At 63.0% G+C, this 23,868-nt stretch overlaps 1 protein-coding gene across 8 annotated transcripts in view; it reads left to right on the top strand.

Moving 5' to 3' along the window:
- SEMA4D (semaphorin 4D) overlaps positions 1-22,022 on the top strand; it is a 99,477-nt gene extending 77,455 nt beyond the window's left edge. For 5 of the 8 annotated variants that reach the window (XM_079790717.1, XM_079790713.1, XM_079790715.1 and 2 more), the window contains 3 exons: positions 3,697-3,869; positions 3,952-3,995; positions 4,755-7,090. In XM_079790717.1, the coding sequence (XP_079646843.1) occupies positions 3,697-3,869; positions 3,952-3,995; positions 4,755-5,659 (1,122 nt within the window). In that variant the 3' untranslated portion in view covers positions 5,660-7,090. The other 3 variants (XM_079790720.1, XM_079790719.1, XM_079790718.1) reach the window with 3 other exon arrangements.
- Positions 22,023-23,868: the final 1,846 nt, after the last annotated feature.

Below are 23,868 nucleotides of genomic sequence, written 5' to 3'. Positions count from 1 at the left end.
GCCTCCCTCTGGCACCGCTCCCTGCCCCCCAACGGCACGGACTCCTGCACCCGGTCAGCGGCCTCTCCTGGAAAGGGTCAAGCCTGTGAGGCTCTGCGGGCCACACGGCTCCGTCCTGCCGTGGCACAGGCGTGTGGCCCATCCGCGAGCCTGCTTGTGCTCCTGCAGAGCTCGGTAATGGGCACTGAGCTTGCAGGTCATGACATTTCCCAACTGGAACAGAAGCAGCAGGGGCTGGACTTGCTGTGGCCACAGGCGGTCCCCCGGTGTCCCCCGCAGCGGCCGGGAGGTGTGCCCATTTCATGGCTGGAGTGGAGCTGTGGGCAGCACAGTGCAGGCCGAGCACCAGGTCGCCCGGTCCAAGCCCCAGCCCCGTGGCGCCTGACTGTGAGCCTGAGCAGGCCAGTCCTGCCTCCGTTCCCTCATGTGCACAGGGGACAGCAGACCGTATTAGGAGCAGCCTAGCCTAGCCCCACACGGTGACTGTGGCCGAGGACCTCACTTCTTGTGGGTATCCCCACGCTCTGACCCCGGGCTGATGGGCCCCGGGGCCTTGGCAGTGCCGGGGTCAATGCTGGAAGTTGGAGGTGGGCCGTGTGTCCTCTTCCCCTTGGCTGCAGGCACACCCTTCGCTCGCAGCCTGTCTCGGGGCCTCGCCGTCTCCTGCCCTGCTCTGTGGCCAGCACGTTGGTGTGAGTGCACCCCAGCAGCCCTCCAGGTCCAGGCAGGGGCGGGGGGAACGTCACAGCCCTCTGTAATTTGCCCTGCCTGGCACCTGGCGGGAGTCTCCGGCCAGCTCGTGGGCCAGGCCCACTGCACCCACTGCCCCCTCGGCTCCAAACAGTGGGCCGCCTGGCCTTGTGGAGAGGAGCCCCAGAAGCCGTCCGGCAGCACGTGTTGCTCGGGGGCGGGGCCGGCACCCTGGGGACCTCCACGTGGGTGAGCGTCCGTCAGTCACCCAGCGCACACATGCGGTGAGAACTGGCTCTGCTCTGCTCCTCAGTGTCGTTCGGGGGCCTGGGCGGGCCTGCGGCGTAAAACCAAGGCTTCCGGGCGCTGGGATGCTGATCCGTAGCTGGGAGAAGGGGCGGGGCAGGTATGGGTGGTGACAGGTCAGTCCTGTGCTCACATGCCTTCGGCCAGGACTTGGTCACGTGGCCGCGCCCGGAGGGGGTTGGCCATGTAGGAAGCCTGGCACCCGGGGGGCCGTTTGCCTGTCCCCACAGAGCCTTCTGCACTGGGGCGTGGTCTGTCGCCTAAAACAGGTGTGACTGCCGGCACGCCATGGCCTCCTTGCCTCTCCGCGGGCTGGTGGGCTCAGGGTGGGGGGTGCCAGCAGTGCCATGGGGCGGCAGGAAGCGGGTGTTCGGGGCTGAAAAGAGCCCCCGTGCTCCCCGCCAACCAGGTCTTCAGCACCGATCGCGCCTGGCCTGCTGCAGAAAGCCGGTGAGCAGCTCGGCTTGCAGGCTGCGGGAGCGCGCAGGACCGCACAGCCCTACCCGACGGCAGGGCAGCTGCCTGTTTATTGTGACAAACACACACCACATAAAACTTACCACTTTAACGTTTCGTGTGCACTTCAGCGGTATCGCGCGCACTCACGCTGTCATGCCGCCGTCACCACCGTCTCAGAACTCGTTCATCTTGCAAATCTGAGCCTCCGTCTCCACTAAATCCCAACTCCCAGTACCCCCACCCCCCGGGCCCTGGCACCCACCATCTGCTGCCCACCGTGAGCGTGGCTCTCCTGGGAACCTGCATCGGGGAGTCACCCATTTGTCCTGTGGTGACTGACTGGTTAGCAGAATGCCCCAGCTCATTCATGCTGCACTGTGTCAGCCTTCCTTTTTAAGGCTGAGTCATACCTCACTGTGCGGAGGGACCATTCCTGTTGACGGGCACGTGGGTTGCCCCACCCTGGGCCGCCGTGACCACGGTGCTCTGACGGAGGACAGACGCCTGCTGGGCTCCTGCTCCCAGTGCTCTGGGGAAGATGCCTGTGAGCTCCCAGAGCCGGCGGCGTCTCGTGTCCACGAGGACCCTCGGTGGGGAGCCGGCTGCCTGGCAAAGGAGAGAGAGCACCTAAACAGCCTCTCCGCTCGGCCCGCATCCGCCCTACCCCACCCCGGGGTGCATGGCCCGGGGCACGGGAGCCCAGTGCTGTGGGTGAGGCACAGTCCCGAGGGGCGGCCGATGAGGCTGGAGGAGAGGGTGGGCTCTCAGTGAACCTCACAGACACTGGGCAGCCGTCGTCGGGGTGTTTTTCCTTTACTTTAAAAATGTTTCATTTTGAAATCATTTTAAACTCAAGGAAGAGGGGCTAGTGCGGGGAGTCCTGCAGGCCCCTCCCCAGGCACACTGCCTCACCTGGAGGGCTCTGCTGGCCGGCGCTCATTGAGCGCCAGACGGTGGGTGCCCCCTGCCCGTGACGTCATTTTGGGCTCCAGGGTCCCTGGTGTCGGGGGCTCCCGGCAGCACAGGCCCCAGTGCTGTGCGAGTACATGCTTTCGCGCGGGTCCTCCTGGGTGCTGCGGGCTTTTGAAGTGGCCCCTTGGCCTTGCGCCCCAGGAATGTGCTCACTGTGCAAGCATGTGGTTCCCTGGAACCTGGCGCCAGTGCCGTGGCCTGGGCACCCTCACTCCTTCAGACTGAGGCGGCCCGTGGCCTCAATGCCCAGGTGTCTACGGACGTGCACGGCCGCGGGGCCTGCTTTCCTGTGCGGCTGCGTGCAGAGGGCCCTGCCCTTTCTCTCGGCGGTGCCTGCCACGCAGGGTCTGTGGCCTCTGATGCCTCGCAGGCCGGAGGTCGGGGCCACGCCAGGGACCTGAGTTCATTCAGACCTTGTCCCTGAGGGCGGCGGCTGCATGTTGCATCTGTGTAGATGTGGAGCCTTCTGATGTTGACCAGGCATCGGGCGACACGGAGGCTCCCAGGCAGAGGCGGGTGAGCGCCAGCACCGGGGTGCGCGCCCTGGGTCTGCTGGGGGGCCTGCGTGGGGCCTCGTTTCAGCCAAGCTCGGCGAAGCATCAGCTGGCCGTGGCCTGCCAGCGGTCTGCCAGCCCGGGCCCTGGAGGAGGGTCAGAGGGTGGGACTCCCACACCAACGAGGGGCCTGCCGAGCCTGCTTCAGAGCGCGGCAGTCAGGTTCCCGTCTGCGCGGCCCTCCCGCGTCAGTGCAGCGTGTGAGGCGGCTGCCTCAGACTCCTGTTCCGCTTCCTGGCGTTGTGTTCACTCTCCTTGACCTCTGTCTGCCCTCCGACTCCGGGCCGTGCAGGATTCAGACACGGCTCCGTGCTCCGGTGCCCACATCGGGTTCTGAGGTCGTGCCCCGTGGCCTCGGGCCTGTAGTGAGGCCTGGCGTGGCCGGCTGGGGCTCTCCCTCCCGGAGGGGCTGACTGGGCGAGAGATGCGCTCTGCCGGTGGTCGGGGTGACAGTGGTGCCTGGCATGAGGGAGGGTCCGGGCCGAGGCCCGTGCTCTCTGCGTTGGCAGGTTCTGCTCGAACCGGGCGCTTGCTCGCGCTGTCACACCTGCACGCAGGTTCACCTGGAGTGGGACCCGCCTCAGTGCTGAGCGAGGGGGCTCCTCCTCCCCAGGAAGCACTGCATCGGGGCTCCCTGAGGCTGGAGAAGATGCCCTGGGCCCCCGCCAGGACGCTGGCTCCGGGCCCACCCGTTCTCATCAGTTTACACCCACAGGGCAGAAGGTTCATCTATGCCGGTTCCAACTCAGGCGTGGTCCAGGCCCCCGTGGCCTTCTGTGGGAAGCACGGCACCTGTGAGGACTGCGTGTTGGCCCGGGACCCCTACTGCGCCTGGAGCCCAGCCACGGCGGCCTGCGTGGGCCTGCACCAGACCGAGAGCCCCGGCAGGTACCGGCGGCGTGGGGGGTGCATGCAGATGCTCCGCCCGCCTTCCCGCGGGAGCCCGCGCCCACTCTGCCTTGTCTTGCAGGGGTCTGATCCAGGACATGAGCGGGGAGGTGTCCACTTGCCCCGGTAAGTTGCTCGTTCTCTCTGCTCCCTTGAGGAATGGCCTTCTCGTAACCATTTCACGGTGCTTTGGGGCTGTGGCATCTTGCGCATTTTCCTTTCTCTGCCGGAGCGGAGGGCCCGTGTCTGGCAGACCTCGTGGCCTTCTCTGGACCTCTTGTTGCGGGGAGGGTGGGCGCGGCCCCCAGAGTGTGTGTGTCCCAGAGGCACCGTCCCGCCTGGCGCCCACTCTGGAGGGGCCTCTCTCCTCGGCTCTGGCTCCTGGAGCACAGCCCGCCCCTCGGCACGCGGGAAGGATGGGTCCTCCAGCCGTCACGTCCAGGTGGGTGGCGTTCCCGTGGGCAACCCCACTGCTGCGGGGCCAGGCTGTGGACAGGAAGGCAGGTCTAGGAGGAGGGCGTGCCAGGCTGCGGGGTGCGGTAGCCGCTAGCAAAAGCGCGTCGTGTCTGACTCGGAGCGTGGCTGTCAGAACGCGCCTGGCCGCGCTCAGCCTCCCCACCGGGTGCGTTCTCTCCCAGGAAGCCAGGGTGCGAGACGGGGTTTCTGCTGCCAGAGGTGCCTCTGGCTCTGCCCCAGCGCTGCCACCGAGGGCTCATCTTCGCTTTTTGCTCATGCATGTCTTTATCTCCTTTGTTGTTCTGGAAGAGTCCGTGTCGCTCCTGTGGGTGGAACTCTGGTGTCCTCTTGTGCGTGTTGGCTGTTTTTAACAGAAGTCACGTGGGAGCAGGGTTGTTGACGCTGTGCACGTTTATTTTGATGTTCCAGATGAAAGTAAGGGAAGTTTCCGGCAGCATTTTTTCAAGCATGGCGGCACCGCAGAGCTCAAATGCTCCCCGAAGTCCAACCTGGCGCGGGTGGTGTGGAGGTTCCAGAGCGGCGTGCTCAGGGCCGAGGGCCCCAAGTACAGCCTGGTGGGCGGGACCCTGCTCATCTTCAACCTGTCGGAAGGGGACAGCGGGGTGTACCAGTGCCTGTCGGAGGAGAGGGTCAGGAACAAGACGGTCTCGCAGGTGATGGCCAAGCATGTGCTGGAGGTCAGGACGGTCCCCCGGACCCCAGGGGCCTTCTCCTCGCCGGCCACCCGCACAGAAGGCGCTGGGATCCCCCCCGACGTGTCAGTGGGGCCCGTCCGAGGCTCCTCTCCCCAGACCCCAGCGGGGCGGCTCACCACCCCTCCCGGCCCGGCGCCCACCAGCACACCCTGTGAGCCAAAGATCGTCATCCACACCGTCCCCCAGGTCCAGTCGGAGAAGACCCTGTACCTCAAGTCCAGCAACGACCGCCTCCTCTTGTCCCTCTTCCTCCTCTTCTTCGTCCTCTGCCTCTGCCTCCTTTCCTACAACTGCTACAAGGGCTTCCTGCCCGGGCGGTGCCTCCAGGTCCGCTCCACCCTGCTGCTGGGGAAGAAGAAGCCCGCCTCGGACTTCTCCGACTGCGAGCAGAGCGTGAAGGAGACGCTGGTAGAGCCGGGCAGCTTCTCCCAGCAGAACGGGGGGCAGCCCCGGCCGGCCCCCGACACCGGCTACGAGACAGAGCAGGACACCACGGCCAGCAGGGCGCCCACCGACAGGGAGGACTCGCAGAGGATCGATGAGCTCCCGGGCAGGGACAAGCCGTTCGACGTCAAGTGCGAGCTGAAGTTCGCCGACTCGGATGCGGACGGGGACTGAGGCGCGGCCGCGGAGGGTCCTCGTGTTCCCGTGCAGTCACCTCGTCCCGTGCCGCTGGTAGCCCGTCCTCTGCAAACCTCAGTCTTGTGTCTTTTCTCTTGGGCTGAACTCGTGACTTGGTTTCTCTTTGTCCTTTCGGAAAACGGCGAGCGTCCCACCTGGGCCTCCTCGTCGGTCGGTGGGAGCTGGAGACGTGCCCGCGGGCGGGGCGGTGGCCAGGCGGCCGCACAGAGCGCCACCTCAGAAAGCAGCCCGAGAGGCCATCTCCTTCCCGGTCGGAAAGGGCGTGTGGTTGATCAGATGGGTCGTGGGTCGCCTGTTGTCCAGGTTGGCACGAAGCTCTTCTTCCACGTAATTGTTTTTAGGATTTTGCTTTGAGTTGAAGTGTTAGGTCATTTATTTTTTACGTCACTAAAGCAGATGTCTTAATATTTAGAAGATGCGCACCTTCTGGGTTTTGTTTATGTTAGGATAGGATATGGCTTCCGTTGCTGGAGATTCTCAGGGATAAACTTACTTTTGCTAAATGCGTTCTCTCTGCTTTTAGAAATGCAGACAAGGCCGCCTCTTGAGCACACTGACTTTTTAAACATTTTATTCCTCAAGGGAGGCGTCCTTTTCAGCGAAGATTTCTTTCTGTACCATTTTTCTCGTTTTAAGTCTTGAAGAGGAGCAGGCGTGGGGGACTTCCCCGTGGCCACCGGCAGGGTTTTGAGCGAGGACGGTGGCCCCTGGGAGAGCCGGGCTGGCCCGGAGCACAGGGACGAGTGTGTCACGATCCGTTGCCCATGGCCACTGGCCGCAGCCTCCTGTCCCGTGGAGTCCGGTCACCCGGACATCTGTTTCTCTTGGCTTCCATTCCACACCTCTTATGCACCAGCCTTTCCACTTGGCCGACCTGAGCATCCACAGCTGGAGAGAGTGAGCAGGGAGGGCGGGCGTGCCCACGGTGCTGCGGACCCCGCCCTGCGGACCGGACCGGGGTGGCCGCCGCGTCTGTAAGGTGGGGCGGGCGGGCGGTGCGGTTTAACAGCACGGACCTCGCAGTCCACCTCCGCTGTCCACACGCCCACAAGAGGAGACGTTTCCGTGGCAAAGAGCAGTAACCTGGATGTTTGTCCCATGCGGGCAGCGTGATAGGGTTCCACTGTGTTGGTGTAAACATTTGTGTTTTATAAGATTTACTTTGTTTTTATTTTTCTACTTTGAATTGTATACATTTGAAAAGTAACCGAATAAATGAAAAGCTTATATCCTGATGTGAGCACGTGATTTGCTGAGGCCGTGCGGGGAGCAGGTGTGGGGTCTCCTGGCCCCTCTTGGAACAGCCTGGCAGGCAGGACCGTGTGGGCCCGTCTTTTCTAACCGTGTTTCCCGTCTCTGCATGCGGTGTTGCTCGTGACGACTCCTGCCTCAGTGCCCTCTCTTTTCTGTCCTCTGTCTCGCAGCCTCGTCTCCTATGCCCTCCCCTCCTCCGGGGTCCTCCCTGTCCTGTCTGGGCCCCGACTCATCTTCCTCTCCCCGAAGCCCCTGGCTGGCCTCGGGCTCTGGGCCTGACAGCCGCCTGCGGGTCACCTTGCTGCCGCCCTTCCTCAGCGACCAGGCCCAGCACGTGCCTGCCCTGGGGACCGTCCACCTCTTCTGCCAGGCCACAGGTGAGCGGGGCACCTGCCGAGGTGGGGGTGGGGGGCAGGGGCCTCGGCTGCATCTCCCCGCAGCCCCAGTGAGCTGCATGGTCAGCCTGTAGCTGTGCCTCTGGCCAGCCGGGCCAGCCAGCTTTTCCGCAAAGACTGCGTGTTAGCTGTTCGAGGCTCCGCAGCAGGGTTCCTGCCACACCTGCTCAGCTCCCAGGGAGCTGCAGTGTCCTGCCCCGATGGCCGTGAGCTGCCCGGGGGTGGGGGTGGCTGTGCATCAACCAAACGGCGTTTTCAAACACCGGCCTCCGGCCACACGTGGTCCAGAGGCCCGGCCTTGCCAGTCACTGGTCTGTGGCAGTGATGGTCAAGCTTCTTCATCTCGTGCACATATAAACCAATGACAAGTTCTGTGGCACTGCACAAATACTCTTTTCCACTTTGACAAAAGAAATAGGTGTAATTTTGATTCATTCACACCGGATGGTTGTCATTTCTATCTGACAATCTAAGAGAAAAGAAGTCGGTGCCCTGACTAGTCAGGTACTGCACGCTGGAAAACTTGCGGCGCGTCGGCTGAAATCGCTGGTCTGTAGGGTGACGTCTGTGTCTGAAAACAGTGTGGGTCTGAGGCATTCGGGTATTTCAGGAATTAACCTCAGGGCCTCTGGAGTGGGCATTGCTTGATGCTGTTTACATGTGGGAAAGACCGGGCCCAGGGGGCGCCCTCGGACCGGGAGGCTCACGGGCAGCATTGGGGGGGTGGGGGGGGTGGGCAGCAGCTCGCCCACTTTGGAGCGGGTCCCAGGCTTTGGGCAGTGCCTGGGAGCCCGGGTCTAAATAGCCACAAAGAGAGGAGACGTCACAGGCCTGGGGGTCCGTCCTCTGCTGAGAGAGGAGGAGTGAAACAGCCTGGTTTGTTTAGTTTTTAGATTTTTTTAAAAATATGTTTCTATTGATTTTATAGAGAGAGAAAGGGAGAGAGAAGCATCGATGTGAGAGGAACATCAGTCGGCTGCCTCCACGCCCCCTAGTTGGGATCGAGCCCACAACCCGAGCATGTGCCTTGATCGGGAATCGAACCGTGCCTTCTTGGTGCTTGGGTTGACTCTCAATCCACTGAGCCACACCGGCCGGCCGTTCAGTTTTTGAGATTTTAAATAAACACTGAGCCGCTAAGAATGTCAAGCTGCCGCCTGTGTCCCGCTGGGTCGGCACCCAAGCCTTGGCTCGCCCTCCCTCTGCTCTGGACCAGCCCTGTGGCCACAGCGGTCTGCGCGGCCCGGTGGTGGGCGGGGACGTTGCCTGAGAACGGGAGGTAGTGGAGCCAGACCACGGGGGTGGGTCCTCACGGCCCGGGTCTGCCCCGGCCGCTCCCGCAGTGGTTCCCTTGAGGCAGCACCAGGAGCCTCCCAGCCCTCGGGCCCGTCCCCACAGGCGCAGTGGGGCAGGGGAAGACGTGCTGGGTTCCCGTGACCTGGGGCGGATAGACACAGGTGAGCTCGGGAGCCAGGCCCTTTCACGGGTGTGTTACCTGTTCGCTGGTGTGCGCACACGTGGTCGTGCACACGGCCTCTGGGGCGAGGAGAGGAGTGGGCCCTGGGAGAGCAGATTGCGAGACTGGCTTAGAGCAGAAGCACTCTGGGTATTTCAGACGTGGGTGTTTAGTGCAGGGACTTCAGTTGCAAAGCTTATGGAAGGGCTGGGGGCCGAGGGAGGGAAAGATCCCCGAACAGCAAGTGCGGAGGAGCGAGGGGTCACTCAGCGCAGGCCTCGCCTCCCACGTGGCCGTCCTGCACTGTGCTCGCGGCTGCTGAGGGGCTCCGGGAGCCGCTCCCACCCCTGCCAGCGCCTCCAGGGCAGGACGTGGGGGGACGCTGTGGTGCACAGAGCAGGGAGGAGCTGGGAGGGTCGGCACCTGGGCACCATGACCTGGGAGGCGGGAGCAGCGCCCTCCCCGGGCTCCAGCTGTGCGGTCACCGTTCGCTCAGAGGCGCTTGCCCCACCTGGGACCGCCCCTTGTTTTACCGCGGCCACGCCTGAGGCAGGGGCATCCTGGGTGGACTGCCTTCCCAGGGAGCTGCAGTGACCTGTCCATCCAGAGGGGGTGCTGTTTAGGTTCTATTCATGGTCAAACCGCACATCTCTCACTCACACACACACACACACACACACACACACACGCCATAAACACTGCACACATCACACACACACCCCCCACACACAAACGCCACACACTGCACACATCACACCACACATACTGCACACATCACACACCACACACGCATGCGCCATAAACACTGTACACATCTCACACGCATATTCCACACATATACACACCACACATACTGCACACAACCCACACATGCCATAAACACTGCACATGCCACACATACTGCACACATCACACATATACCACAAACACGCACCATGCACTTACACACATGCCACACAAATATACAACACACTGCACATATCACACACACACTTCGTATATCACACTGCACACATCACATGCATTGACACATCCCACATACACATACATGTCATATACATGCATACACGCCACATGCATGTCACACGCATGCATACACCACATGCGCTACACACACTGTGTACATCACATACACACATCACACACACTTTAGCATTTTATATGCAGGTGTGGAGGCCCTTTATATATTAACTACAGTGTTAGCACCGGAGCCCTTTAAAACACGTGGTCAGAGGGGCAGCAGGAGGCCTGGGTCTCGTGAGGGTCCTGGTCCCCAGCTCTTAAGTGGAGGTGGTGTGTGTGTGTGTTGGGGCTCCAGGAAGGCCAAGGCTGAGCTGTGAGGGCAGTTGACTCATGAGTTGAAGGGTCAGCCCGCCACAGGGTGGGGGGCGTCCCATCACCATGCTGGCCTGGGTGGGGTGGGGTGTCCCATCACCATGCTGGCCTGGGTGGGGTGGGGCGTCCCATCACCTTGCTGGCCTGGGTGGGGTGGGGTGTCCCATCACCTTGCTGGCCTGGGTGGGGTGGGGTGTCCCATCACCATGCTGGCCTGGGTGGGGTGGGGGTATCCCATCACCTTGCTGGCCTGGAGGGGGTGGGGTGTCCCATCACCATGCTGGCCTGGGTGGGGTGGGGTGTCCCATCACCTTGCTGGCCTGGAGGGGGTGGGGTGTCCCATCACCATGCTGGCCTGGGTGGGGTGGGGTGTCCCATCACCTTGCTGGCCTGGGTGGGGTGGGGTGTCCCATCACCTTGCTGGCCTGGAGGGGGTGTGGTGTCCCATCACCTTGCTGGCCTGGAGGGGGTGGGGTGTCCCATCACCTTGCTGGCCTGGGTGGGGTGGGGGTATCCCATCACCTTGCTGGCCTGGGTGGGGTGGGGGTATCCCATCACCTTGCTGGCCTGGGTGGGGTGGGGGTATCCCATCACCTTGCTGGCCTGGGTGGGGTGGGGGTATCCCATCACCTTGCTGGCCTGGGTGGGGTGGGGGTATCCCATCACCTTGCTGGCCTGGGTGGGGTGGGGTGTCCCATCATCTTGCTGGCCTGGAGGGGGTGGGGTGTCCCATCACCTTGCTGGCCTGGGTGGGGTGGGGTATCCCATCACCTTGCTGGCCTGGGTGGGGTGGGGTGTCCCATCACCTTGCTGGCCTGGGTGGGGTGTCCCATCACCTTGCTGGCCTGGGTGGGGTGGGGGTATCCCATCACCTTGCTGGCCTGGGAGGGGTGGGGTGTCCCATCACCTTGCTGGCCTGGGTGGGGTGTCCCATCACCATGCTGGCCTGGGTGGGGTGTCCCATCACCATGCTGGCCTGGGTGGGGTGTCCCATCACCATGCTGGCCTGGGTGGGGTGGGGTGTCCCATCACCTTGCTGGCCTGGAGGGGGTGGGGTGTCCCATCACCTTGCTGGCCTGGAGGGGGTGGGGTGTCCCATCACCTTGCTGGCCTGGAGGGGGTGGGGTTTCCCATCACCTTGCTGGCCTGGGTGGGGTGGGGTTTCCCATCACCTTGCTGGCCTGGGTGGGGTGGGGTGTCCCATCACCATGCTGGCCTGGGTGGGGTGGGGGTATCCCATCACCTTGCTGGCCTGGGTGGGGTGGGGTGTCCCATCACCTTGCTGGCCTGGGTGGGGTGGGGTATCCCATTACCTTGCTGGCCTGGGTGGGGTGGGGTGTCCCATCACCTTGCTGGCCTGGGTGGGGTGGGGTATCCCATCACCATGCTGGCCTGGGTGGGGTGGGGGGTCCCATCACCTTGCTGGCCTCGGTGCTGAGCGTGCCTGCTGGGGTGGTTCTCCCCGAAGCTCTCTCGTCTCTGTGGAGTGATGATCCACATTGTTAACGACAGAGCGGGCTGACCCTGGGTCCCTGGAGGCCTCCTGCCTCAGCAGCGTCACCCACAGAAGGCTCCCAATGGAGCTGGGGGCCGTGCAGGCGCCTGCCGCACCCCTCACAGCTTGGCTCGGGCCCCAGGAGCTCGGACCTGGGTTTGCTCTCAGCTGGTCCCAGGCAGCTTTGTGACAGGCTGGAGACACTCTGAGGAGGAGAGCGATGCAGCCGGGGCGCTGGAGACCCGGAGAGCACCTTCCCTTCCCGCTGGGGCCGCCTGACCTCTGTGCCTCTGCAGCTCCGGGGCCTGCAGGGAGTGCATGGGGGTCCGGCATGGGGGTCCTGGGTGCACACAGCCCTGGTGCTCTGAGTGGCCCCCCAGGGGGTGCTGGCAGGACCCTGGGCACGGGAATGGGAGGTGGCGAGCTCGCTGGCCACCGGCCTGGGGGTCAGAGTGGACCACGTGCACGGGCCCCTGAGGACTTGCTGCCTGGGCGCCCCTGAGGGATGGCCCAGCACATCCCCTCCATTCGGGCTCTCGGGCCCCCACCTCCAGGATGGTGCCCCCTCCTCGGGAGAGGCCATGGCTCCCAGGCTCTGGTTTTATGAGAAATAATCAGCTCTGCCCCACTGCTCTCCTCGGACAATGGGGTGGGGGGAGACGGGGCAGGAAGGCCCTGGCCCTGAGGGAGGCTAGGACCAGCGGCTGCCAGCTCCACCCCCGCGGCCAGCTCCCGCGGCCGGGCCGCCCGCCTGCTGAGCCTCAGGAGCGGGCCCGTGGCGACTGGTTTGGGCTGCCCAGGTCCCCACTAGTGTCACAGGGTGGGGCCTGCTGACCGTTCTAACTTTCACTTTCCCTCTCTCTCTGATTTCCTCTGCATTCAGAATGAGTTGGATAGTTTTTTTTAAAGAATAAATGGAACGTAAGTACTTCTTTAACATGTTGATGTTTTGCTGCGTTTACCACACATTTAAAGACTGTTCAGCGATGCTTAGGGGGCTCCCGCGCTGTTCATACCCAGGAGCCGGGGGCTGTGGGGAGTTGGCTCCTGAAAGAGCGCCTCGCCCATGTGGCTGGGGTGCTGAGTCAGCTCAGCCACCACTGCCTTGCCCAGCGCTGGTCCTCGGAGACCTCCAGAAGCTGCTGCACCCATCCCATCAGCAGGCAGTGCTGGGGATGAGCAAGGAGACGGGCCTTTGGAACTGACTCCAGTGTCCACCAAAGAAAAGTCTCGCATTCTTGATCATAGCACCTCACGAGAATCAGTTGCTGAAGTTACAACCCCACGATGCCTGGCAGCCGGGGAGTGGCCGGAGCGTGGGGTGGGAGGCCGCCGTGCGGTACGGGACCTCTGTGGGTTCAGGTGTGAGCATGTGCGTGTGCAGAGGCAGCAAGTACACGCGGTCCATCTGTGCGTGTGCACGACGTGTGTGTGTGGAGAGAGCTACCTGTGGGCAGAGAACAAAACCACACACAGCCATAGAGACGGAGTCAAACAATGAGGATCCAGCACACAGAGCACATGCCCCCGGCGACGGCCAGGGCCACGCATAGTACTTGGTTGCATTCAGAATTTCCCTCCGAGTCAGCACATTTCTTTTTCCTCTATCGCATTTTATTTTTATTATAAAGGCATTGTTTGTTTTTTACAGTGAATTTAGAAACTCTGGGAAAGTATAAAGAGCAAAATCCAAATGACCTAAAATTAAACCATCCAAAGGTAGCCACCAGCAGCATTAGAGCACCTTTAGGCCTTTTCTCTGTGCATGTATGTGAATGTGTCTACATGCATGTACATGCACACATTTACACATTCATGTACATACGTGCACACACGCACGTGTATTCTTTCATTGAACATCATGTCAGTTTTTCTCTGTTGCTAAATCTTTTTCTTAAATGTGATTCCTGATGGATGATGACACGGTGGCTGCCCCATCATGACGGACGGACCCCGGCGGACGCTTCCCAACGTCTCTCTCACAGGCATGGCGCCTTACTCCTCCCCACGGTCCGGTCATCGTCTCGGAATCACTCCCAGGACTGACTGGTCCGGGTCTGGCTGCCCTGGGGAGGCAGTTTCTTTGAGGCCTGTCCCTGGAGGATGGCTGAGGAAGGGACGGGCCCGGTGGAGCTGGGGAGCCATCGAAAGGAATCTCGGTTAAAGTGGAAGTCCCCCCCTTTCTAAAGACTCAGCACATGCTGGTCTCTGCCCTCCACCTCGCCCTCCTGAGACAGTGTGCGCCCCCCGCCCCCTGTGTCTGGCGGGGATGCTCCTGCACACTCGCACACCCACACACTCGCACACCCACACACTTGCACACCCACACACTCGCACACCCACACACTCGCACACCCACACACTCGCACACCCACACGCCTGCTGCCGTCTGTGCTGGCTGGTTAGTCCTCGGCTCAGATGTGTCTGCTCAGTGCACTCTGGCCCCCGCAGGCAGGCGTAGTCCTTCCTCTGCTGGCCGTCCTGCACGAAGCCGTTTATTTATCCTGTCCAGGTCGGTGGGAAGAACCTGGCCTTTGAAAACCGAGTCTCAGGTAGTGGGGTGATCACGGGGCGGGGCAGCGCTGGGCTGGGTGGTCCCGCAGCCCACCCACCTGCAGGGGGTGGCGTCCACACGGACTATCAGGCATTTGTCAGGTTCCTGGGCAAGGAGGCTGGAGGGTGTCCCCTCGTCCATGCTGTTGGGGTGCCTGCCAGGCCCAGGCAGAAGTGAGGGGGGGCAGCAGGGTGCGCAGGTGCAGCCCGGCCCGGCCCTGGTGCTGTGACCAGGAGCGGCAGGGACAGAGACCGCGGGAGTCCGGCCCATCGCTGCTCCCCTCGGCTGTGCCGCCTGCACCAGGTCTGCACCCGCGGGCGAGCCTGTGCTGGTCCTTTTCAGCGGACCCAGGGGAGCCGGCTCACAGTCCACGGGGTCCTGGCCCGGTTGCCTTCGGCAGCGGGGAGGTGGGCCCGCCTCAGCACAGCCCGCGGCCCGGCTCATCTGCTCCTTGGGGACAAGAAGGCGGCCCCACGGGCTGCTCCGGCCCCGGGCCAGAGCCGGTCTTGCTTCTGGCTCTCTGCCCCCGGCCTTCCCGCCCACCATCCTCCCCTCAGCACCGGCTGGACACCCGTCCCTGGTCCCGCCTGAGGCAGGGAGCCCGGGAGCTATGCTCCAGCTCAAGTCTGGCCCAGCAGAGCTAAGACCCTGACCAGCGGCAAGGGCCCGGGTGGGAGAAAGGCCCGTTCCCCACTGCCCTCGAGTCCTCCAGGCCCTCGGGCTCAGCCCTTCCCAGCGCCCTGCGCCCACCCCGGCCCCCAGGAGCTCCCGGGCAGCTGCCCCCACTCCCTCATCACGGCCCCGCCAGGCTGTCAGGGGCAGGGCTCTGGCCTTTGTGGCGGGGACAGTGGTGTGGCCTGAGGAGGCCCTGCCTTTGGCAGCAGGGCTGGGGGGGAGGGGGCGCGGGATGGAAGTTCCCAGGCTCAGAACCCCCTGTTGGGAACAGACACCCACCACGCGCTGCACTGGCTCACAGCCGGGAGAGAAGGGGGTGCGGCCCTGATGGCCTAGGCGGGTGCTCTGGGGGACACGGCTGTGCAGGTGCATTCTGAGAAGGACGTCTGAGGGGGCTAGGCAGCAGGTCCCCTGGGCAGGGAGGGCACGAGCCTGCTCCTTCGGGGTCACGGGGACCCCAGGGGGCCTGCCCTGCAGCCGGCTCCGGGGCCAGGCCGGGACTGAGCGGCACGCTGTCCTTCTTCAGGTCCAGCTGGGACAGCAGAGCCCCGGTCTGGGCAGCCCGGCCCCTCCCCTGCCCCAGGGCCGTTCCCGTGGGCCCCCTTGGGTCCTGGGACACGGGTGAGCTGGCCTGTGTGCCCCCAGGTCCTGCGGACACTCACTTTGTCTGGGAGAAGAACGGGCGCGAACTGGAGACGTGTGTCCCCGTGCAGACCCACGCGCTGCCCGATGGCAGGGCCCACGTGCTCAGCTGGCTGCGGGACGCCGTCCGCGAGAGCGCCGAGTACCGCTGCTCCGTCCTCTCCTCGGCGGGGAGCCAGACCTCCAGCGTGCGGGTCACCGTGCTGGAGCCCGGTAAGCGGCGCCGCCCGCCCGGCTGGCTCTCCCGGGCGTGGTCCCTCCCTCACGGGCCACCGTGTCTCCCACAGGGCGTGGGCGCTGACTTCCAGCCTGGCTTTCACAGGAAAGATGGAAGTCCATTTTCACGGCTGCGCGCCCCCCCCCACCCCATGCACAGCCGTCGGCCTCCCCCCGCAGAGTGTGGGCGTCCCGGAGGCCGAGCCCAAGGCCTGGCCGATGGCCCTTCCTGTTCTTCTGTTTCCCGTGCGGGGCTGTGCTGAGCTCCATCTGCGCGGGTCTGAGCGATCACTTCCACACCAGGCTCTGCCGTTGTCTGAAGTCCTGCCCCGCAGTCATACGGGGTCACGTCCTCAGCCTCCCCGAACTGCTCCAGGGGCCAGGGGCGGCCCCCCTCGGGCCGGGGCTGTGTCGGGCCCAGGCACTGCGTTCCCGGGGTCTGTCCCCCAGCCACCTGGAGCAGAGTCTGCAGAGCCTGTGGCTGTCCCGTCGCCACGCTGAGATGAGTCTGGCGGGGCAGGCAGTTCTGTCTAAAGTCACGCGTGGTGCGTGAGGACTCGCCCCACCGGCCTCGCTCCGGCGCCGGGCCTGCGGCCTCTCCCTGCCTCCGGTCCCAGCCTGGCGCCGCTCCTGCAGAAGCCCGCCCTCGGTCTTCCTGAACCTCCGCTCCCGCCTCTCCGCTTCCTCTTCTGTTCTCTTTCTGAGCCTGTTTCCAAGATGCTGGGCCGCTGGGCCGCCCCCTTCCCACCCCGCCCTCACCTCCTCACGGCCGCCCTCCCACTTCCCCTCTCCTGGCGCCTTCTTAGTGGGCACACTGGTTCCTGTCCCGGCTCCCTGCCACCTGACACAGGAAGAGCTTTGCATCCGTGCTTTGCTCGTTAAACCCCGTCTTGCTTCCTGGCACAGTGTCCTCTCTTCACTCCGAGGTGTGGTGGGCTTATTCTCACTTCTTCTCCCTCCAAGTTGCCTGTTCTGCTTGTTTTTCTGTCTTTTCTCTCCCTCAGTCTCGTGGCCCTCGATGGTCGGCTTAGTTTAAGAGAGGGGCCAAGGATGGCTCCGGTGGGGCCCTTTCTACCCCGGTGCGGTCAGTGCCCGGCACCTCACACCCTGGGAGCGCCTTGGACAGGGCGTTGGGACGCAGCGCTCCAGGCCCGCCCAGGGCTGCTGAACCGAGTCCCGGGGAGGGGCACTGGGTTAGGAAGTCACCAGGGGCTCCTGTGCCCGCACCTCTCCACTGGCCTGTGTGCTGTCCGGGGGCGCTGGGTCCCGCTGCCACCCTTGGAGCACGGGCCCTGCAGACGGTCAGTCGTGCCGGTGGGGCGGGAGGACGGGCCTCTCGTTTGGTGGGAACGCCAGCGACCCCGTCTGCTCCCTGTGCGCCCCTCGGCCGTGCTGCCCGCGACCCAGTCTGCTCCCTGTGCGCCCCTCGGCCGTGCTGCCGAGACCCCGTCTGCTCCCTGTGCGCCCCTCGGCCGTGCTGCCCGCGACCCCGTCTGCTCCCTGTGCGCCCCTCGGCCGTGCTGCCCTCGACCCCGTCTGCTCCCTGTGCGCCCCTCAGCCGTGCTGCGGAGACCCCGTCTGCTCCCTGTGCGCCCCTCAGCCGTGCTGCGGAGACCCCGTCTGCTCCCTGTGCGCCCCTCGGCCGTGCTGCGGAGACCCCGTCTGCTCCCTGTGCGCCCCTCGGCCGTGCTGCGGAGACCCCGTCTGCTCCCTGTGCGCCCCTCGGCCGTGCTGCAGAGACCCCGTCTGCTCCCTGTGCGCCCCTCGGCCGTGCTGCAGAGACCCCGTCTGCTCCCTGTGCGCCCCTCGGCAGTTCTGCCGAGACCCTGTCTGCTCCCTGTGCGCCCCTCGGCCGTGCTGCCGAGACCCCGTCTGCTCCCTGTGCGCCCCTCGGCCGTGCTGCGGAGACCCCGTCTGCTCCCTGTGCGCCCCTCGGCCGTGCTGCCCGCGACCCCGTCTGCTCCCTGTGCGCCCCTCGGCCGTGCTGCCGAGACCCCGTCTGCTCCCTGTGCGCCCCTCGGCCGTGCTGCGGAGACCCCGTCTGCTCCCTGTGCGCCCCTCGGCCGTGCTGCCCGCGACCCCGTCTGCTCCCTGTGCGCCCCTCGGCCGTGCTGCGGAGACCCCGTCTGCTCCTGTGCGCCCCTCGGCCGTGCTGCGGAGACCCCGTCTGCTCCTGTGCGCCCCTCGGCCGTGCTGCGGAGACCCTGTCGTGCCTCCGAGGCCCGTTTCCTCTGGGCGAGGGTGGGAGGCTCCACGGGGCGGGGCGGGGAGGGCTGGGGCACGTGCTCCCAGCTTTGGGAGCCAGCGGCTTGGAGCGCCTGCTGCCACGGCTCCGGCCATTCTGTGAGGCTGCCCCTCGGGGTCCCCAGGGCCGGCCCAGGCCACTCTGCGTTTGCCAGGGAGGTGTCCCGGTGCGCCCCCCACCCCGACCTTCCCCTCCCATGTTCGTGCTGTTTCCTCCCCTAGTCACTGTTTTCAAGAGTATAGGTGTGTGTTTAGATAGATAGGTAGATAGATAGATAGATGATAGATAGATAGATAGATAGATAGATGATAGATAGATGATTGATAGATAGATGATAGATAGATAGATAGATAGATGATAGATAGATGATTGATAGATAGATGATAGATAGATAGATGATAGATTGATTGATAGATAGATAATTTTGTCACTTTATTCAGGGTTTGGGAAACAGAAAAAATCATTGTAAATGTTTACTCCCCGGAACCTCTGTTCTGTTCACTTCTGTGAACTCCCTGCCTGTGCTCAGGATGAGCTAGAACACCCGCTGAACGTGGCGTACACACTCACTCAAGGTGAGAGCGCCCCCAGCGCGTCGCTGTGGTGACGGCGGCAGGCGCCTGGCCCAGGGCCTGTGCCCGCCTCGTCTGGGCAGGTGCTTGGTTCAGAGGCAGGAACCCTTATCCCCGCTGGCGGGTGGTGGACCGTCACGCTCTGGGACAGAGCAGGGCCTGACTTCGGTGGCGGTCACGGACAGCTGGCGAGTGGGAGAACTCGAGGCACAGCACGAGGAGCTAGCGGTCTCCCCCGCGCCTGCCTGCGTGCGTGGGAGGCGGGCGGGCGCGTGAGGTGGGCGAGGGACAACTCCTTGTGCAGTGTGTCCCGCCTGCTGTGCGGGCGCGGCGGGCCTGCAGCTCGGAGTCAAGGGCTGCGGCGTGGGCTGGTCGTAGGGCGCCACCCAGCCTGCTCAGGTGTGAGCTCCGCCTCCTGCCAAAGGCTCGGGCTCTCGGACCCCATTTCTGAAACTGGTGGCATGTCGTCCAGAGCAGCGACGTAGTTCGTGTTTGTTTGCGAGGAAAGCTGGCTCGGTGGTGCCTCCGACAGCCTGCTGTCACTGCTTCACGGTCCAGGCCCAGGCCCTGGCGGCCGCGCAGCCTCACCCTCCCCGCCTCCCTCTGCCCGAGCCCAGCGTCCTTCCTTCCCTCCGGGGCGGCCACAGCGGCCTCACCCTCCCTGCCTCCCTCTGCCCGAGCCCAGCGTCTCTCCTGGTCCCAAGGGGTGTGGGCGGTTAGCCCGCTGCTGCCCGCGCCAAGGGCCAGTGAGGGCAGGGCCCGTGCACTTGGGGCTGGTGGCCTGGGAAGGGCGGGGGATACTGGCTGTAGAAGCCCCCAGGGGGGCGAGAAGCTGAGGCCCTCGGGGGTGAAGGCCTACCCAGGCCACTCGGCTTCAGGCTGCTCCGTCCAGCAGCGGGGCCTCAGAGCCGAGCCCTGGAGCCCCTTCTCTCTTGCAGAGGTGCCCCCCCAGGAGAAGTGGACCAGAGAGCTGGCCACCTGGAGGGCTGTGGCCGGGGAGCACGGCCGCATGATGCAGAGCTGGAGGAAGGTGTGGGTACGTGGCCCGCGGGCAGCGCCCCTCTGTGGGATGGTTCGGGCCCATTCTGCCCGGGGGTGGGGCCCCCACCGGAGACTGAAGTCAGACGGACCGGAGGGATGTGAGTGCAGAGGCCTCTGGTTAGACGTGTCCCCGTGCCATCCCCACCTCCCGGGCAGGGGGACGTTGGGTGCGGGCAGGAGCAGTGCTTGTGGCCTCAGCACTTGCTGGGGTCTGCAGGGCGGGCCCCAGAGGCGGCACGGGCCACGCAGCGTGCCCCCTCCCAACACCCAGGCAGGCAGGCATTCCGAGGCTGGCCCTGCGCGGCCCCACCTCAGGGCCAGGCCCGATGGATCCCAGCGCGGAGCCGTCAGCTGTGAGTTCAAACCCCGGCTCTCACGGTGTCCTGGGTTAGAGCTGCCCAGTCCCTCCTTGCTGCCCGCAGGCTCCTTCCCCGCAGGGTCCCTCCGAGCCCAGGGGGAGCACACAGGACAGGAGACAGGCCTCTGGCCACACCTGAGACCGTCTGTGGGGAAGGGAGTGAGGGACGTGAGGCCGGCTGTTCTGCCAGGAATTCAAAGATGTTCTTCTTTCAGGAGAGCTGTAACAAGGACACCTTTTAGCCACCAGGGGGCAGTGCCGCCCGATGCCACCTGCCACGCCCGAGGAGAGGCCCTGGGCCGCGGCTGTCACCTTGCCTGCTCCCTGCGGCGCGGGCACTGGAGCGGAAGAGCCCGGCGGGACGTGTGGCAGCAGCTGGGGTCCCTTTTTAGTTAGGTGCTCACCGGTGACAGTTCTGTGGGCAGAAGCAGGACACCCGGCCGGGAACGGGCCGCCCTGAGAAACTGGGTAAGACAGCAGCACGCGGCCCGGCCGGTGTGGCTCAGCGGTTGACCTATGAACCAGGAGGTCACGGTTCGATTCCCGGTCAGGGCACAGGCCCAGGTTACAGGCTTGATCCCCAGTGTGGGGCCTGCAGGAGGCAGCTGATCCATGCCTCTCATCATTGGTGTTTCTCTCTCCCTCTCCCTTCCTCTCTGAAATCCATAAAAAATGTTTTAAAACAAAGACCGCGGCCAGCAGCATGTGACGGCTCTTCCAGCTCTCCCTCCCTCGAGACCTGAGTCACTGCACCTGATGCAGGTGCCCACAAGGACGCTGGCGGCAGCACAGGCCCCTCCTGCCGGCGTCACTGCTGCGACTGAGCCTGCGCCGTCCCACCCCCCCGCCAGCCCCGCGCCCAGGAGCGCGGCAGGGGAAGGCGGCAGACCCAGCAGGCCCCATGGCCGCCTGGGACAGGGCTGTGCGGTCCTCCCTGAGCTCGGGGTGCCCCGTTCCATGAGGCTCCGCGTGCACGTGCCACTTGCAGCCCGGCTTGTGTGGGGCGTCTCCGGCGTGTGTCCTTCCTGCACGGCGGTGACCCGGATGCTGTCACGCTGCTGTGAGTCCCGCTGCCAAAGAGGAAGCTCGGATCCTCCCCGCGCGGGCGGTGAGGGCCCGGGCCGAGCTCAGCCTGCAGCCGCAGACTCCCCGGTGTGGAGGACAGTGCTTGCCGGCATGCCGCCTGCAGAGAACCAAACCGGAAACAACTGCTCTTCCCACCTTGGCAGGTGGCTGTCCCCCAGCCTCGTGGCCAGCGCCTGTGCCCGCCCGCCCCCGCCCCAGGCCGCCTCTCCGGGCAGTTTCTCCAAGCGGCTCGCATCCTCGTCCACCGGTGCTCCCGGGGTCCCTGCGAGCGAGGCCGCGGGGACGGGACGGGGACAGGACGGCTCAGCTGGGTTGGAGTGGCCTGGTCTCTGCCCGCCAGCCCGCCAGGTGCCCAGCGCTCTGCAGCGCTCAGCGCCCACGCGCGTGTGGGGGTGTTGAGTGGTTTCCTGGCGGGTCGTGCCCTCTGCTTGGTGCTCCCTGGCCTCTGGCACTCCCTCCCTCAGGTCTGGACATAGCGCACGCTGGCGCTCAGCCGGCAGGCCCTGGTTGCCGTGGCAGCAGTGTTCTGTTGGGAAATGTGGTTGGGGATGGATTCGGACTCGGCAATGTCCCACGAAACACAGGTAGAGCGTCCACATTGCTCAGTGCAGCAGCGGCCTCTGCGGGGGAATGGCCCCCCGCGGCGGTGGGCCTGCTTCGGCCGCCTTCCCTGGGTCTGCTGGCTGGGCGCGAGCCCACCACCCGCAGGGGCGCGCCACACACAACCTGGTCCGCCAGCACAGATACCCTTAACGGTTTTCAAAATATCATTTTGTCGTTTTAAATTTTAAAAACGTGTCCTTCCATTACGGTTAACATACAATGTGATATTAGCGTCAGGTGTACAACACAGGGTTAGACATTTACACACCTTATGAAGGGGTCACCCCGGCAGTCTGTGCCCCCCGGCACCACACACAGTTATTACAATAGTACTGAGCCCCTCCCTGTGCCGAGCGTCACTGCTGTGCCACCGTGTGCATACCTGGTGATCTGCATTTCCTAACACCCCCCCCCCCTCGCCACCCAGCCCCCAGCCCACCTGGCAGCCATCCATTTGCTCTCTGTAACTGTGAGTTTGTTTGGTTTGTTCATTTATTTTGATTTTAGATTCCACATAGAAATGAAATCATATGGTATCTGTCTTTCTCTGTCTGACTTATTTCACTTAGCATAATAACCTCTAGGTCTATCCATGTGGTTGAAAATGGCAAGATTTCATTCTTTTCTTTAAATGTCAGATTTATTAAGGTATAATTTACATACAGTAAAGTACAACTGGATGAGTTTTAACAAATGCACAGTGTTGGAACCATCACCAGGCTGGATAAAATACTTCCATCACTCCAAGGTCCATCAGGCCACTCGCTGGCAGGCTCCCTCCAGGCACGGCAGCCCCCAGCCGGGCACAGCCCCCAGCCGGGCGCAGCCCCCAGCCGGGCACAGGCCCCAGGCCGGCACAGCAGCCCACAGCCCGGCACAGCCCCCAGCCCAGGAACTGGACTCAGCCCTTCAACCCACCAAACACGAGATGCAGCGGGAACGGGACTGTGGTGAAGCCCCTCGTGCGGAGGAGCCAGCGGGTGGCCTGGTGGCACAGGTCCTGGGACGTTTAAACGGCCCGTTTCCCAGCTGCTGGGCCTTTTCCTTTTCTTGGTCGAATCCAACATCCATGGGATTTAAGCCACTTCATCCTTTAAGGGAATAAGTTCCAAATAAGGCTGTTTATACTGGAGAAAAAAATGTTTTGCACAAACATACTCCTTGGGCCCTATCACAGGTCTAGTAAATGTCTGATTCTTATAAATAATTCCCTAGGCCCGTGGTTGGCAAACTGCGGCTCGCGAGCCACATGCGGCTCTTTGGCCCCTTGAGTGTGGCTCTTCCACAAAATACCATGGCCTGGGCGAGTCTATTTTGAAGAAGTGGCGTTAGAAGAAGTTTAAGTTTAAAAAATTTTGCTCTCAAAAGAAATTTCAATCGTCCTGTTGATATTTGGCTCTGTGGACTAATGAGTTTGCCGACCACTGCCCTAGGCTAAAGAAACACTGCCCTGTAACAATGCTAGTCTTATAAAGCCCACACACTTTGAGTACATTAAGCTTCTGAAAAAGTGTTAGTTTTTGCTAACAAAAATGACAAAATAATGAAATATATAGAATATGTTCTGTTCTCCTGTATTCATTTCTTGAGTTAAAATAATACAGCCCTGGCCAGGTAGCTCAGTTGGTTAGAGCATCATCATGATACGCCAAGGTTACAGGTTCAGTCCCCAGTTGCCCGGACTGACCGGCAGACCCTGAGTGACGGATGAGCAGATGACTCTGACACACGTTTCTGTGAAAGAGAAGGCGAAGGGGCTGTTTCGCTTTAGGAACAAAGCAGCCTCGATGGCCTGCCTCTTAGGCTTTTATTGTAACCACAGCTTGAACTAACTATTATATACGATCAGCAGGGTGAGCATCCTTGAGAAGACACATGCGTCCTTTAAGCAAGGACATTTCAAAATCTAAACATAAAGATTCTAGCAAAACACCCGGGGGCTCAGACTTGTTTGGAAAAGTCAAGGCAGGAGCTGCTGTCTTTAGCAAGGTCCCCTAGAGGTCCCTGACCTTTCAGAGATTCCTCCTCACAGGCTTCCCAACCAAGTCCCATGCTTCCCCACACCCAGTCAGGGCACGTGCAAGAATCAACCAGTGAATGCATAAAGAAGTGGAGCAACAAATCCATGTTTCTCTCTCTTCTCTCTATAAAACCAATCAATAAATTAATTTTTTAAAAAAATTTTTTAATAATTTTAAAAAATAAAAAGAAATTAGTTTGGCAAATGAATCCCCCAAAATATCTTGTCAGCTACTTGG

The sequence above is a fragment of the Cnephaeus nilssonii genome (assembly GCF_951640355.1).
Source record: "Cnephaeus nilssonii genome assembly, chromosome: 14".
Classification (NCBI taxonomy): domain Eukaryota; kingdom Metazoa; phylum Chordata; class Mammalia; order Chiroptera; family Vespertilionidae; genus Cnephaeus; species Cnephaeus nilssonii.
The sequence above is the reverse complement of the archived record's forward strand: the minus strand, read 5'-3'. Positions and strand labels throughout refer to the sequence as shown.